Genomic DNA, 16388 nt, shown 5'->3' with positions numbered 1-16388 from the left:
CAAGGGCCCAGCAGTTCCAGCTTGGTGGTGTTTGGATTTGAACTCATGACCATTTTATCGGAAGTCAAACATCTAAACCACTGAGCGACCACTTCCCCAGTGTATTTTCCACAGGTTGTTTTTAGTGGCATGTATTTTATATGATGAATATGTTCATTTTAATAAATGTTTTGAACACAAGACTAATTTCATGAACTCATGATGAAAAAGCTAAAATTAAAAATATTACAAAAGCAGCACAAAGAGCTAACACCAACAGCTTCGTAAAGAAGTGTCACAAATGCACATAATTTGCACACACACTCTCTCGCTCGCTGTACAAAATATTTCATACTGAATGCATACTCATCGCACAACTTTATCTTTTTGCGATTTAGAGAAGCAGAATTCTAGATCCGAATATAAAACAACTAATGAATATTGTGATTTTTACTCATTCAGTCAGTTTTGCACTATGAACGACCAATACTGCGAATTCACAACACAACACTTAACCATGTCATGGTGTTTGGTGCATCCAAGTGTATAATATCCAGTTCAATGCTGAACTTATCCGTGTTGTAGTAATGATGAGAAAACGATGCCACCCCCAAGCCCCTGATGTTACTGAATCTTGGCTCCTGACCAAGTGCTTGGTGCTGAGGATCAGCTCTGTTGCTGTGGCAATGTGGAGAGCAGTTTGAAATCAAGCTGCCCGGCTGTGATACAGCACATTCATAGAACAAGGCTACTAGAGAACTCCTGCTAAGCCCTTGAGTAAGACTCTTTAAATCTAAACTGCGAAAAAGAAATGTTACGGATGTGAAATGTAAAAAATATTACCTCTTGTTAAAAAAAAAAACGAAAGGCAGCTTAAACGTTTCACCTCACAGTTCTAAGCAGAACCTTGTTAGAACAAAAAAAACTCAATTGGTGAAAAAAACGTTTTCAGACATGTCCACCCTAATACATGGTTTTGAAAACGTCTATTGTTCTCCCTGTACCACACTGTGACAGCGTTTTTTTTTTTAGTCAGCGAGAACATTGCTTTTTGAAAACGCTCTCCAATGTGGATACATTTGTAAATGCTGTTTTCACGTCAACGACTGTAAAAATGCAGACTTTCGAGAATTATGACTTATTTTTAGACATTGCCGCGACGTTTCGAATATCGAAACGTCTTACGGATTTGCTCATGCGCAGTGCAGGGACGTGAGCGTTTTAGCTGTTTCAGTGTGAGTAAGCAACTTTTAGGGAATGATTGAAAGCAACAGTGTGGACACGGAGCGTTTGTAGATGAAAACGCCATTTTCGAATTTATCTGGATTAGTGTAGATGTAGCCTAAGGTTAGTATGTGTTTTTTGAACATCTCATTTCACATTTATTGAAACTTTCTTTCAGCTTCTCCCATTAGGGGTCGCCACAGCGGATCCTCCGCACGTTTGATTTGGCACATGTTTTTATGCTGGATGCCCTTCCTAACGCAACCCTCCTCAATTTATCCGGGCTTGGGACCGGCACTGAGAGTGGCTGGGGTTGGTTCCCTGACCGGGGATTGAACCCGGGCCGCAGCGGTGAGAGCGCTGCATCCTAACCACTAGACCACCAGGGAACACCATTTCACATTTATTTATTGCTCTTATAATAAGCTCCACTCTTCTGGGAAGATGTTCCACTATATTTTTGTGGAGTTTTGTGCTCATTCAGCCACAAGGGTGTTAGTAAAGTCAGGTACTGATGTACTGTAGGTGAGGTGAGAAGGCCTGGGGTGCAGTCAGTGTTCACATTCATCCCAAATGTATTTAACAGGTTTGACATCAGAGCTTCATAGAAGGAGACCTTTCACACCAAACCCATAAAGAGCATATTTTTATGTAGCTAGCTTTAAACAAAGGGCCACTTTCATGATAGAACAGGTTTGGATCTCCTATTTCACATGGAATGAAAAATTAACTGCTATCACATCCCAGTTATGTGCCCCCAACCTTGTGGTAACAGTTTGGAGAAGAAATAGATATGGCTGGAAAAGGGTCAGGCATCCCAGTAGTTTAGTCCATAACAGGTTGTTTCATTTCTACAGCTCTACCTGAACACTGCTGAACATGGTTTGGATGAGGTTTTGCAACACTTTCTACACACGGTTACATGCCGTCCTCTGTGGTACAAATGGTGAGTATGAAGAACAAGTCAAAGGCAGGAAAATGTGACACTAATTGGCCGAGGTGTCATGTTCTCCAAACCTATCCAGCTCTTATTAAAAAATTGTCTTGTAGGCAAAACTGCTGCTAAATGTTTACACGGTATACAATTTCAGCTCCGAATACGTCCTTTAAAAAAACAGTAAAAACAAAGTGACACCTCTAAGCACCCAGACTCTCATTATGTTCCCATTATCCTTCCGCAGTCCGCGGCAAAATAACGCTGAGAGCTACGAGCATCACAACAGAGCAATTATCATCCTTTCATGGTCATTTTTATTGCTTCAACAAGGACGCATTTGAGAGCATGTCACGATGACTTGGCCTCCTTATCAAGAACGATGATGATAATGAAGAAATAATAAAGAAACAATCGACTTACGCTCCCATTGCCTTTGCTTTAATCCCTCAGCGCTCGTTTAACTCGGATCTCAGATTCATTCAAATCTTCGCTTTGCTTGTTGCACATTACTGACCTGACTTTCCTGTAATTGAGATTAAGGACCGTCCAACACATTTCCACAACAAACGCTGAACAATTTTAACCTTTTCCACAATCACTGATAAATAAAGACTTCTGGACTCTTTCAGTCCAGTAATTAACCTCTTCATGATGCCCCCCACACACACTGTAGCTCATAGCAGCACGGCTCTAAGATTTACACCTTCTACAGGAGGCCATTCGGCAGTTATCGATCTGGTGTTAAAAACTCCATGCAGGTGGCAGCTGGCTTTACTGCTGAGGCGACGCTCCTTCTCGGAGAGGTTTTTTATATATATATATATATATATATATATATATATATATATATATATATATATATATATATATATATATATATATATATAAAAACAGATGAGAATAAAACCGAGTAGATTTGAAGCATCCTTTCGTATCTTTGATCCAATTAGGCATCGATTCTTTTGGGTGCTGCTGTCAAAGTACGCCGTTTTTATTTATGGTTTGTATGATTATATATGGTATTTCTATCAATGCACAAAAAGGTCCTTTCGATTTTCCAATGCGAGCCAGGGGTTAAGAATCGGGCGGATGGCAACAGAGCTTGTGTGCACACGCTTTTGAAGTCGTCCCAGCAGAGCAGCTTTATTATAACCGGTATATAATGTATGCCAGAGCAGAACAGCTCTAATGTAAATTTAAAAGCACTCTTAAAAAAAGGAGCTTTCTGAGATGATGTGCAAAATGTAATTAATCAGTAGTTTGACTTTTAAAAAGTTTTGGTTTTTGAGAAAACAGAGAAGCATTCACTCCATCATTTTAATATCAGAAAAAAAGAAGGAAACTACTCAGTTACATGTACATTACAGCACAGTGATGTTTATTAAGCTCGGGTCAGCACAACGGGTCAGCCATGATACAGCGCCCTTGGAGCACAAAGGGTTAAGGGCCTTGCTCAGAGGCTGGCAGCTTGGCGACACAGGATTTGAACCTGTGACCTTCTGATCAGTAACTCAGAGCCTTTGAACTACCACCTCACCTAAGAAGTGGGTGTGATATATTGTGTTACGCCACTCCTTTGCATTGCATGATTAGCGGTTCAAAAATATTCCGTCAACCAGCTTCACAAGCCTTTAAGAAAGTACTGTACATAATAAAAGACCCAGGGGGAACCAAACTGGAAGGTGGAACTGTGTAGAAAGACAACATGGCATTGACTTTTTAATGATGTTTTAGTGAATATTTCATGTTAAATTCTCGTTTTTTGAGGAACTTTCTAATCATGTTATAGAGTTACACACTTTTTTTTTTTATAATAAAATGCTCCTAACGTAACAAGCCTTGCCAAATTGGATTAGACAAAATGAATACTTGCCCTTCCGGTGTGTTCATTTACACACAATGACATCAATTTGTCCTAGAAAACATCCTGTACGTAGTTAAAAGCCTCAATTTGCATATTTATTAGATCGAGCACAAGAGGCAGGCTTGTTTTTTTGCTGATCTAAAACACTGTCCTGTGAATACTCTTGTACTCCACTAAGACTTTTTTGAGAGTGCTCTTAAGCAGGGCCTATTGGAAGTCATTGGAAGCTCACGGGTCTCCTTTCCTCCACCTTTCAGAATAAATTAAAAGCACATAAAACTAAAAAATTCTAACCGTTTTATTTATACAAAACCTTTTATCCACATTTTTGTATATTTACTTAAAAGTGCATAATAATCAAATTTTAACTAAGGTCAACCCCCCCAAAAAAAAGAAAAAAAAAGAAAGGTCATCTGTACCAGCTCTTTTTCTTTAGTAATTTGAAAGTCAGCTCCTGACGCAGTGTTGATGTTCAGTCGATCAGCTTGGATTTAAAGCATCATACATACGCAAAGTCTTAACACGCCACGCCGCTCACGCTTTTTTAAACTACAGATCCGCAAATAATAATCCATTAACAAATGGCGCTGATGCAAATCGACAGGATAAGGCTTAGTTTATTTGGATGATATATTATTTAAAACTACGTGAAAACTAAATTTTTGCTGTCCCCCAGGGGATGCATTCTTTTGGGCGCCACCAGATCAGTATGCAGAACAGTTGGATTTTGTTCATTACTGTACACAGAATCTTCATGAATTCAGAAGGTTCCACTTCAGGTAAGTGCCAGTTATTTGATATCAAATGGACAAAGAGCCTTGTCTTATGCTGCAAGTAACTAGTGAATTACTGTATAATTTTGATAGGGTTATGGAGGCCCCGCCCCCAAGCCCAAGGCCCTAGGAAATGGCCTGCTCTGCTGTTAGCTAGCGCCGGCCTTTCTCTTAAGTTTGTACATGTACAGGATCTGGTCCTGAGTTAGTGGATTTGATATACATCACGCATATCAACTTATAAGGAACATAAAAAATATAAATATAATAACTCAAAACCAGCTCTATATGCACAACTTAAACCGAAGTAATGACCTACCGCAGTGACGTAGAGAATATCTCTGCAGAGTTTCGTCTCTCCTGGAAAGTCAGGTAAATCCAGGAAGTTGTCCACCACCACTTGGCCAATGAGATCGTGGCGTGAGAAGCGGTCAAAATCGTAGACGCTGAAGTGCAGCTTGCGAGCGTGCAGCTCGCCGTACACCACAGGAAACAAGAAGACCTCGTCGAACACAGGGTTGAGGGTCTTGCGATGCACTTTGGTCTGATGCTTGGTCTTGCGCTCAGGCAGTAGATAGATTTTTACGTACGGATCCGATGTCCCCGAGAAGTCCTTGGCGGGCAGATCCTCGGCCCGGTGGATCTTCACGATCAGTTGTTCCAGGTCACAATCATACTTAAGGACAAAGTGGAGACGGCCGCAGCTGTCCGCTCTCCGACCGTCGTCCGTGTCCACAGAGCGTTGCTTGTACAGCTCCGGCTTAATTCGGCCAAGACCCGGCCCGGATAATGATTCCTGTCTCTGGAACTGAGCCGGACTGAACTCAGGGCTCGACAGGTTCATTTGCCTCCGGATGGAGTTATGTCTGCAATAAGAAAACCAGCGGGTGTACTTCTGTTAGCTATTTCCAGTCCTCAATGTCAAGAAATCTTGTTAAGCCAAGTTTTATTAGTGTAGCTGAAGCATAACAATCGTTCAGGGTTGACAGGAAATGGCTTGATAGTTGGATGATGACCATTGAAGCAAAATAAAGTTTTATAGATTGTTTACTCAAAGAAGTCTTCTGAGCTGCTTTCTGTTGCTGAAGGAGCCACAATGTATATATATTTTTTTAGACCGAGTGTAAGTTTATTTTTAAATGAATATTAGCTACACATTAAAGTTCGTAGTTCGTGTCATATCTTTTTCTTTTACCAACAAAATGGTTTATTAATAGTTTGTATATACTTGAACTGGATATCTGATTAGGGTTGCAAAATTTTGGAAATTTTCAAGACTGGACACTTTTTATGGAAATTAATGGGAATAAACTGAGAATTTACAACATTGCATATTAGCCTATAACAGGAAACTCAAAATGTTCTTGCAGGATAATCTTGGGTAAAACAACCGGATTTATGTGCATTCCTTCATAACATAACACACATCATTTTTTGAAATGCATGTCAGCTTACGATCAAACACAATGTTTATTTTTATGCTTGTATAGGACACAGTTTATATCATTTTTTCCATATTTCTAATGAATTCCATTATATTGCCATAAATTCCTGGAGATTTTCCACCCCTTTCCAACCCTATATCTGATTGTATTTAGCTAAACGCTGTACATTTCAGTGGCAGCCACATTGGACTACTTATATTTCCTACTCTATAATGCATAATGGTATCAAATTATGCCAGAAAACAAAGAAAATTAAACTAAACTTGCTAGAATTGCATAGTTGTAAATTTTGCAAGTGAAAGTATTGTAAATAAAGTTGTACATTTAGTATTCAGAGTTGCTACAAAAGAGCCTAATAGAATTTTAGAGCGTAATGATGAGGTTTTAAAGCAAGTATGTGAAAAATGCTTAGTTACTATTTATCCAATAGTTATTACATAAGCAATGCTATCTTTTGTCTGTAGCTCCACTGCAAAATACTGAACCACATTTCAGACATACAGTCTTGCCTGACTGATCCGGTTTGCGGTAAATAAAAAATCGTGTAATGTTTTTTCCACATGTCTGGAACAAAGCTTGTGCACATTTTCACTAGACAATATTTGATATAATTTTTTTCAGTATATTTTTTAAATGATATTTAATTCAGAAAAGCAACACCAGGCCTACCGGACGGATGAAGTAGGGTCGGTAATCTGCCTCTGCACGCGTGCGATGTGCGCGTGATTGTGCTCCTTGGCTTTGGTCTGCGCCTCCAGTTGGATGTCAGGTGACGTGTGGCTGATCTTCATGGCTGACTCGGGCACAAGCGTGGCCACGGAGGTGTCTTTAAAGAAATCGGCGCTGTACTCACGTTCCAAAAGTTCCTCCTCGTTCAGCACTGGCTGCTGTTCGCCCTGCTGCTCCTTCAGGCTGGAGGGCCAGAAGTGATCGCGCCATGGCACCCAGAACAACTTCCATGACACGAAGAGCGAGACACCAAACAGAGCCAGGCCACATGCGGTCACCATCAACGATAGCAGACTCACCGACACATCTGGCCACAGAAACAGAACAGAATTGCTTGGTATTTAAAAAAAAATAAAAAACAGCAAGCCTGTGCTAAATAGCCACTAAAACTGCTAATCATTGAATAATGTCAATAAGGTACAAAAACAAATATAAAAAAAGCACAAACTCATACAAATGTCTGTCCATAAGACAGCAGAGTATAACAACAGCTCATTGGATGAGATGTAAGACTTCTCATCAGAAGGTCACCTCAGCAAGACCCTTAACATGTATAAACATGTATAAAGTTATTGAAAGTCGGTCTTGATAACGGCATCTGCCAAATGCAATAAATTTACTGACGCTACAGTTCTGAGTCCTTCAAGAAAAATCAGCATCTCATTACAGAAAAAATGTAACATATCCATGACTACACAAGATTTTTCCATTTTAAATTAATTTATCCTCTATACGAATATAATCAAAAGAGTGCATCGGTGTGTACAAATCAGGCGTAATATGTTAATGGCCATGGGCTACAGACTGCAGCCCCATATGGAACAAACTGTGATGCACTGTGTATTCAAACACCTTTCTATTAGAACCAACATTAACTTCTTTAGCAGTTTGAGCTACAGGAGCTCGTCTGTTGGATCGGATTACATGGACCAGCCATGTGCTGGAGATTTGTGCTAATTCAGTTATAAGGGTATTAGTAGGTAGTGATGTAGGTAAGGTGAGGAGGCCTGGGGGGTGCAGTCAGCATTCATATTCACCCCAAAGGTGCTCAATAGGGTTGAGGTCAGAGCTCTACAGTCAAGATCTATCACTCCAACCCATGGAAAGCAGATCTTCATGGAGCAGGCTTTGTGCACAGAGGAATTGTCATGCAGGAACAGGTTTGGATCTCCTAGTTCAAATAAAGGGAAACTGTAATGCTACTGCATCCAAATGTAGGACTACAATTATGTAGTAACAGTTTGAAGAAGAACCACAAGGCTGAAAAAGCCAAGTCTCTGTGTCATCTCTGTGTCTCCTCTCCCTCTTATGCAGGACACTTGAGTTTTTTCACTCCAAACTTCACACAACATATCTTCATGAAACTGCCAGTTTCATGAAGATATGATGTGTGAAGTTTGGAGTGAAAAAAAGAGACTTGGCTTTTTCAGCCTTGTGAACAGCCTTGTGAATACCCAAACCAGTGACTCCTGAAGTCCTTCAACATCAGTACCTGATCTCACTAAATATCTGAATGAACACTAATCCCTATTGATACGATACAAATTCTGGCAAAAAGAATTAAATCTGGAATTATACAATTAACAAGCAAATTTGGGTGTGATCATTAGGTGCCCACATCCCTTTAGCCACATTTTCAGGTTTTGAAATATTAGAAACGATTGAAGTGGGTTTGTACATGAGGCTTGTGTTACATCCAGTATATGATTTGAGGCACATCCTTGGATGAAGCACATTAAAGATGAAACTGCAAAAAGAATCCTAGCAAAAAGATGAATAGCTGAATAGCCACAGCAAGTAATATCATCTTGTCCATCATCCTCCCTCACACCTCACTCACACACTTTATTCTCCTTCCCTGTCCTTTCTTCTTGTCTTGTCTTACTTTCTCTGTTTTCTTTCTCTCCATTATTCTCAATAACCCTCTGTTCTTCCCTCTATTTTCTGCCCTGGGTCTCTCAACGACTTTGCTCCTCCTCTTCCACAGTTCATAACCCATCCCCACCATCATCTACTCCCATGCATTAATTTGTCTCTGTTCTTTCTCATGCTCTAACGCTCTCTCTCTCCCTCCCTCTCTCACTCCCTAGTTGTCCTCCATTCATACCGTTTGGCCACTCTTGAGGGAATGTTCGTTCTCTGAATTAGGGCAGACAGACAGACAGAGCTTATAGTGAGGACTGGCTGAGCCCCACTCTGTCCAATGCTTTCATCTCTGTGTCTCCTCTCCCTCTTTTATAGACCAGAGGAAGAGAGATCCACAGTGAATTATCTCAATGTCTATAAAATCACTGTCGGAAAGATCAAAGCGAAGGAGAGAGAGAAAGAGCGCGATAGAGAGAGAAAAAGCTACAAAATAACGATGGCGTGTTTTAAAGCATGAGTTACCGAATCATGTAAAGGCTTAAACACGGATGTCCAATTTACAGCAAATAAATCATGAGTCAGGCGATCGAAGCTTAGAGAAATGAACAACATTAATGTCCTGTGCATCTCATTTAGGCTGGATTTTTTATATCTCGGTCATGAACTTATTGAAGCAGATTATATGAATATATGAATTTGCATTTAAAAGATTCGAACTGAATAGTGATGCTTGCTTTTGCTTTTTTTTCCTATTATTATTCTAAAAACGTGTTATAGTCTGTGTGAAGTTTTTTCATATTCTCTGTGTCTGTATGAATTGCAATTCCGAAAATTTTCTTTCATCTTCGTTAAATAATTGTATCCTGCTCAGGCCTGTAGGGGATACAGAGACCACCTTTAGGAACAATGTGTGTGAAGCGGGAACTCGCACTGGATCGGATGCCGTGCCATCACAGGGCAGCAGCTTGCAAAGTCAATCCACCAACAGTACGTTTTCGGGAAGGTAGGAGGAAACCAGAAAACACAGAGGAAACCCCAGGAGTAACTGCACAGACACTGAGTAAAAACGCTGCCTTGTGCACCACTGTTTTCACCTCAATATTTTCGCTTTGATGATCTCATAAATCTCCTAATCTTGAACTTAATGATAGCTGCATTCTATTTACTTTGTCCTCCTTGGACAGGTTTCTTCATTTCTGTTTTTTTGAGGTCTAAAAGCATTAGACATGACTTAGCAAAGTTAGCAAGTGTTACTAAAGAAAGAATTGTGAAAGCAGCTTTACAGACGTTACACTGAAGATCAGCACCAAAACAAGAAGGTATCCCCAGGCTTATGAAACACAGTGTCAGGTTTTCCCAACATTATGAGATCAGGACACATGGTCCACTCTGGTTTCTGCACCCACATTAAGATTAAGTGTTTGACTAAACCAGAGTGACAGCACGGATTCTGTTCCTCCAAGACTGGAGCTCCACAATATGCAGGATTCAATATTCAAATTGGCCTAATGGCAAAAAATGTTTTAAAATAAAATATCAATGTAAATAGTGCATCAAATATTTAAAATAGGCAGCTGTGGGTGTCGGACTAATAGGGCAGCAATTGTAAACAATTTGAGGAACTATTTGATCTACCAGATTCTAGCAGATGTTCTGGAAAATCCTAAACATTGTGTGGTCAGCAGTAGTATACAGTAAAGAAAGTAAATTATATATTTGTTACTGTACTTAAGTAGTTTTTTTTTTACGTATTTGTACTTCACTAAAGTATTTCCATTTGGTAAGACTTTTACTTTTTTACTACATTTCAAACTCAAATTTCTTACTTTTTACTCAACTACATTCTGTGAAATCATTTGCAAGCCACCAATCAGGGTCGAGCGCACGCTCTGTTGTAAACTTGTTTTGATTAGCGCTTGGTGGTATCTACTTATCATCAGCATACAGTTTGGCGTCAGTTCAACAACAAGCAGAACATTTTGAGAGGAATAAATGATGGAAGAACCTGACTCTAATTTGCCACAACGGCCGTTGCCTTTTTTGCGCAATTTGTTTGAAGTAGTTAAAAAGAAGGCTTGGTCTATTGAAATGATAATTGGAATAGACATCAATCAGTGTTTGACTCATTAATATCATTCTATTCATTGTTTGGTGTGCTGAGAGGAACATTTGAGTCTTTTCACATAAACTGAGTTAAATAAGGAAGTGACAAAAATGATATTAGGAACATTATAGCCATAATTAATCATAGTACTTTGGATATTTAAGTACATTTGAAGGCAAATACATTTGTACTTTTACTCAAGTAAAAGTTTAAAAGGACACTTTTACATTTACGGAAGTAATATTTTACCTACTGTATCTCTACTTTACCTGAAGTACATGGTTTGTGTTACTGAAAACTTTTGCTCAGATGCTCTTGCATCTGAATGAACACCAATCATCCTATGGATACGACACAGAATCTAGCAGAAAGCCTTGCCAGAAGAGTAAAGTTTATTATAACAGGAATTGAACAACTAAATCTGGAAGGATACATTAAACAAACGCAGATAAGCGTGATCATTAGATGGCCATATACATTTCGATCCACTCTGAGATTTCAAAATGATAGCAAAGATGCTAGTAGTTTAGTACATGGAGTGGAAAAGTTAATTATTTTTGTCACATGTACTGTACATTATGGCACAGTGAAATTCTTCCTTCACATATCCCATAGCCATGAAACAGCATCCTTGGAGCACAGAGGGTTAAGCACCTTGCTTAAGTGCCCAAGAGTGGCAGCTTGGTAATTCCCTTTCAGGAACTGGAGCTGCGTTGAAACGCTTTGGGAATGTGCCCGAGTGTTCATGCTCTGAAATAATGTGTGTAATCAGTCAAAAATTGGACGCTGGCCGTCACCGGCGGGGTGACATCACGACCATAAAGTATAAAACGCATATCAAGGGAGCGGCAGCTTCTGTTTGTTCCAGAAGTGCTTTGAGTGTATGTGTTGAATTGTCTGTCAATTGTTCATCAGAAAAGAAAAAAAAGAATAGATAAATAAATAAAAATAAGAAAAAAATATATATTTCTGGGAGCAGAGCACGCTAGTCGGTTCTCGAGAGAGCCGGCTGCATGTCAATGCCATCGCTCGGCTCCCGAGTGGCACTCTCCGAGGAGAGAGCTCGCGCTCCTCGCGGTTCTGTCCCTGCTCTCGCTGAAGCATAGCGTCGCAGCAGTTCCTGGGGCTCGCAAATCGACCTCACAGAGGGTTTCGAGACAGGCTTGTCCCTTTCTCTAACCTCACCTGCTTGGTCCAGCACTCGCTCACATGCTCGGAAGCACACCGTTCGGCGGTTTCTTCCCCCTGTGACGAGAGCATTAGCTCTGCCTATCATCCTTTTGGGGGCATTCTGCCCACTTTCTTTAGCCAAGGCATCTTGGAGGCACCTTTCAATGAAGACCGCGTTCTTGTTAGCCATCTGCTCTATCAAGAGAGTAGGAGACCTGCAGGCCCTTTCCATGGCCCCCTCCTTCCTAGAGTTTACCCCAGGTATGGCTAGTGCCTTCCCGTACCCCCGTACGGGTTAAATCCCCAGGGCGCCCTCGGTCGTCCCACGACCCGTAAGATTACAGGCATTCTATCCTCCTTTGTTCCAGGTCCCAGACCAGGAGAAACTGAATTGGCTCTGTCCAGTGGGCTCACTGGACACCTACGTCCACAGGACAGGTCCTTGGAGAAAGACTGATCAGCTGCTTTTCTGCTATGGCCCTCCCAAGAGAGGCCTCCCCTCTAATAAGCAGATTTTGAGCAGGTGGATTGTTGATGCTATAACATCTTCTTATGAGACTTCTTCTTACGTTTCAACGCAGCTCGAGTTCCGGAAAGGGAACGTCTCTAGGTTAAGTATGTAACCCTAGTTCCCTGAGGGAATGAGAGACTGCATGTCTATGCCACACCTCCGGCATCCCTGCAGGAATAATTTCTCCCTTACAAAAGCCGATATGCGTTTTATATTTTCTGGTCGTGACGTCCAATTTTTGACTGATCACACACATTATTTTAGAGTGTGAACACCTGGGCACGTTCCCAAAGCGTTTCGAACACTGCGTTAGGGTTACATTCATAACCTAGAGACGTACTTGTGTTTAAACCCCAAACCTTCCGATCAGTAACCAAGAGCATTTACCACTTCCCAAATAGAACATACTTGATACAGGCAGGACACTTATTCGAGTTTTTACTCTTGCATCAACACAATAAATTTAATACCAATGCCTGGTGCATTATTCCAAGTCATTATACCTTCATTATACATTATACGATATACAGGAGGTGTTGATTTATCATCTATAACAACAGCTCTGACAGTAATTCTAGCTCCAACGCAAATCCCAGCTTTAATACTAACACTCTCATTTTAAGATATTACTGTTTCTATACTCGCTTGCATGTTGGGCACTTTATGTAATTAAAGACTACAGATAAATGCGTTGTTGTTTAACACAAACGTGATTTCAAAGGGAATTATGAACAGTAGGCAATAATCCTGCCCCATAGAAAATAATGGGGGATTGCAAGCATTCACAGTCACTGAGAAAAAAACATTGTAGGAACTGTGTAAAAGGCCAAAGACTCTAGGCATGCTATACATCAAAGTAAACAGCTCTGTGAGAAAAAATGCATCATGGGAGATAACAATATTGATGTGCGGAAGGGCAAATTTGGTGGGGTCACAAAACTACAAGAACACAGACATGTGACATATCAACAGACTCAGCTCAGCATAAGGATTTATTCATTCATTGTCATTTATTGTCTCCCGCTTATCTGTAATTCGGGTCGCGGGGGCAGCAGTCTAAGCAGGCCCCCGCCTTCGACTGCTGCCCAATCCTCACAGCACCGTCCCTTACGGTCCCTCCTGCAGGTGGTGAGGCCACGGGAAGGTGGCCCCACGTCACTCCGACGTCACGGACCTTGATATTTCCCTCGTAAGGGACCCCCGGAGCATAGAGGGTTAAGGGCCTTGCTCAAGGGCCCAAGAGTGGCAGCCTGGCGATACCGGGGCTCGAACCCCAGACCTTCCGATCGGCAACCCAGCGCCTTAACCGCTGGAGCCACCACTCCCCCCCAATATCACATCACAAGCTCATTAATAGGTAGAATATATAACAACATTTTTAAAACGCTTCAACATAGGTGCTTGCCGATAACCGATTAAATCAAGCGTTTTTTTTAATACTTTGATATAGATATTAAGATACCACAAACGATGCTGATGGTGGAAGAGTTTTAAAGTATTAATGAACATGACAAACAATCAGTGGCAAATTGCTGTGGTATAAAATGCTTATAAATCACTTTGAGACATGCTGATATAAAAAAAACAATCACCTGCAGGTTGGTAAAAGTAACTGCTTTATGTTATGCTAGTCTTTTGCTGGATATTTGCTTTTGTTCGATGCCAGAACTGATCCAAACACATGGATTGGTCAGGATTCAGTTGGTCCCCTTCATACGTTTTTATCCCATTTGTCTTTCTGCCCCCTTTATAACTCATTTATTATGTGTCCTTGTTTCTATCAATTATTTCTTTCTTCATATCACCGTATCACATGATTCATAAAAGCTAGCGATGCATGAGAGGAGAAAAGTTAATAGTTCAATATTATAGTAACCCTGTAGTGTTTAAAAATTTATTGAAATGGTAAATAATAGTAGGACTTAGCTTGCATTATTTACACTAAAATGGAAATCCTGGAGCATGGTTAAGACTGGGCTGAACTCTTTACTCTTTCACAATTGGTTATAAGGCTCGTTGACATATTGCATCCACAACTATGGTAAAAAAAAATAATAAAAAATTCATTCAGATATATCGAGCAATCCAGGCCTGATCAGATAGCATGTAAGAAGCAGCTGTACAATGTAATGCGTTTTAGTGGCAACAACGTTGTACCGAGGTTTAATATAAAAAGCTTTTTAATGTTTACTGGAGCACCGCTCAACAGACCATAAACCATAAAAACGTGTCACTTGGGCTTTTTAACCGAGACAGTGTGAAATTTGTAGCAAATTGTCCCCTGCTGCTGTTCTAAAGTCAATACGAATGCTGCTTGAAGACGCTTTACATCATATTCATTAGGAGCTGAGGCCCTTTTAATGGGCTGAAACCCTCTGACCCATGCACTCCATTTTGTAATGCTTGACAAGGTGTAATCGACCTAATTAAACACAGACACCGGTCTCTGACTGAAAAAGGACCCGTGAATTCGGCGAGCTTCGCTAATTGCATGCTACGTCTGGAAAGACTCAATGACAAGTTAAATTGCTTTAACTTAATTTGCATAGAAAATGCATTGTTTCTAATGAATGGATACTCATCAAAGAGGAAAAACAACAATGAAGCACTCAGACAGGGGCTTCGAAGTGAAAGTAGGGCTTTCATCAATTACATTTCTCAAAAATTTATATATATATATATATATATATATATATATATATATATATATATATATATATATATATATATATATAAATATATATATATATATATATATATATATATATATATATATATATATATATATATATATATATACATGTTGTGGTCTATGTGTGGGGTTACTGAGCTTCTCAGTGTTAATTAAGTAGGTGTGGCCTCATTTAATATCAAGATACGAGATGGTATCAAAATGTTTAGCAACTAATCATGCTTAAATTAAAACCGTTTGGCAACTTGTGCATGATTATCGTCGGAGAACAATCCACATGATCTCACTTCCGAACCCACCCTACTCGCCAGATTTGGCTCCTACGGACTTTGCCCTATTTCCAAAGATCCGGCTCAAAGATCACAGTTTTGACACCACTGTGGAGATCCAGCGTGAATCACAGAAGGTGCTTGTCATGCTTCAAAAAGAAGACTTTCAGAAGTGGCAGCTGTATTGCAGTGCAAGGGGACTATTTTGAAGGTGATAGTGTGAAAACAGATGAATAAAGTACTTTTTTGTAAACAGAGTCAGTCTCGAAACCTTTTGATACCACAGGCATTGTTCCATCTTAAGCAGAGATACAAGCCCACCAGTACCCAGGTGACACCTAACACATGGACTATCCAGTGGGAGTGTTACTTGCAAGAACATGACTATCAAACCTCCTATATCATCAGTAGAAGACATTTCCAATCACATTAGCACTCCATGCATTCAGAACAGCCTGTGCTAAACAATGTGATTTCTGCAGGCTACCAGTTCACTACAACAGCCCAGAGCACATAGCATTCACACACCACTGAGAGTTTTTTTCAGGGAGGCAATTATTAAACTTCACAGCAACAAAGAGAAACATTTATAGGGGAGGTCTTGTGCCATTTCATGCATTCAGAGTTACTGTGAAAGAGTTGGATCCTCATGGTAAAGACAAATTTTGACAAACAATTGGACATACGATGGAGTATTTCTTTGCCAAATACACTCTGAAAGTTTTTTTTTTTTTGGTGCTTCATGATGTCATAAAGGGCGAAATTCCTCATATGGGCATTTCTCCCAATGCAAACACAGCATACAGAGCGGGAGCTAGAGCACAC

At 40.2% G+C, this 16388-nt stretch overlaps 1 protein-coding gene across 2 annotated transcripts in view; it reads right to left on the bottom strand.

Annotated features, from left to right (window-relative positions):
* Positions 1-16388, bottom strand: part of syt9b (synaptotagmin IXb) — a 54386-nt gene that overhangs the window by 25728 nt on the left and 12270 nt on the right. For both annotated transcript variants that reach the window (XM_083561067.1, XM_083561068.1), the window contains exons 2-3: positions 6892-7258; positions 5097-5643 (exon numbers count right to left, since the gene is read on the bottom strand). In XM_083561067.1, coding sequence (XP_083417193.1) covers positions 5097-5643; positions 6892-7258 — 914 coding nt within the window. The remainder of the gene's footprint in view (positions 1-5096; positions 5644-6891; positions 7259-16388) is intronic.

The sequence above is a fragment of the Silurus aristotelis genome (assembly GCF_946808225.1).
Source record: "Silurus aristotelis genome assembly, chromosome: 14".
NCBI classification, from domain to species: Eukaryota; Metazoa; Chordata; class Actinopteri; order Siluriformes; family Siluridae; genus Silurus; species Silurus aristotelis.
The sequence above is the reverse complement of the archived record's forward strand: the minus strand, read 5'-3'. Positions and strand labels throughout refer to the sequence as shown.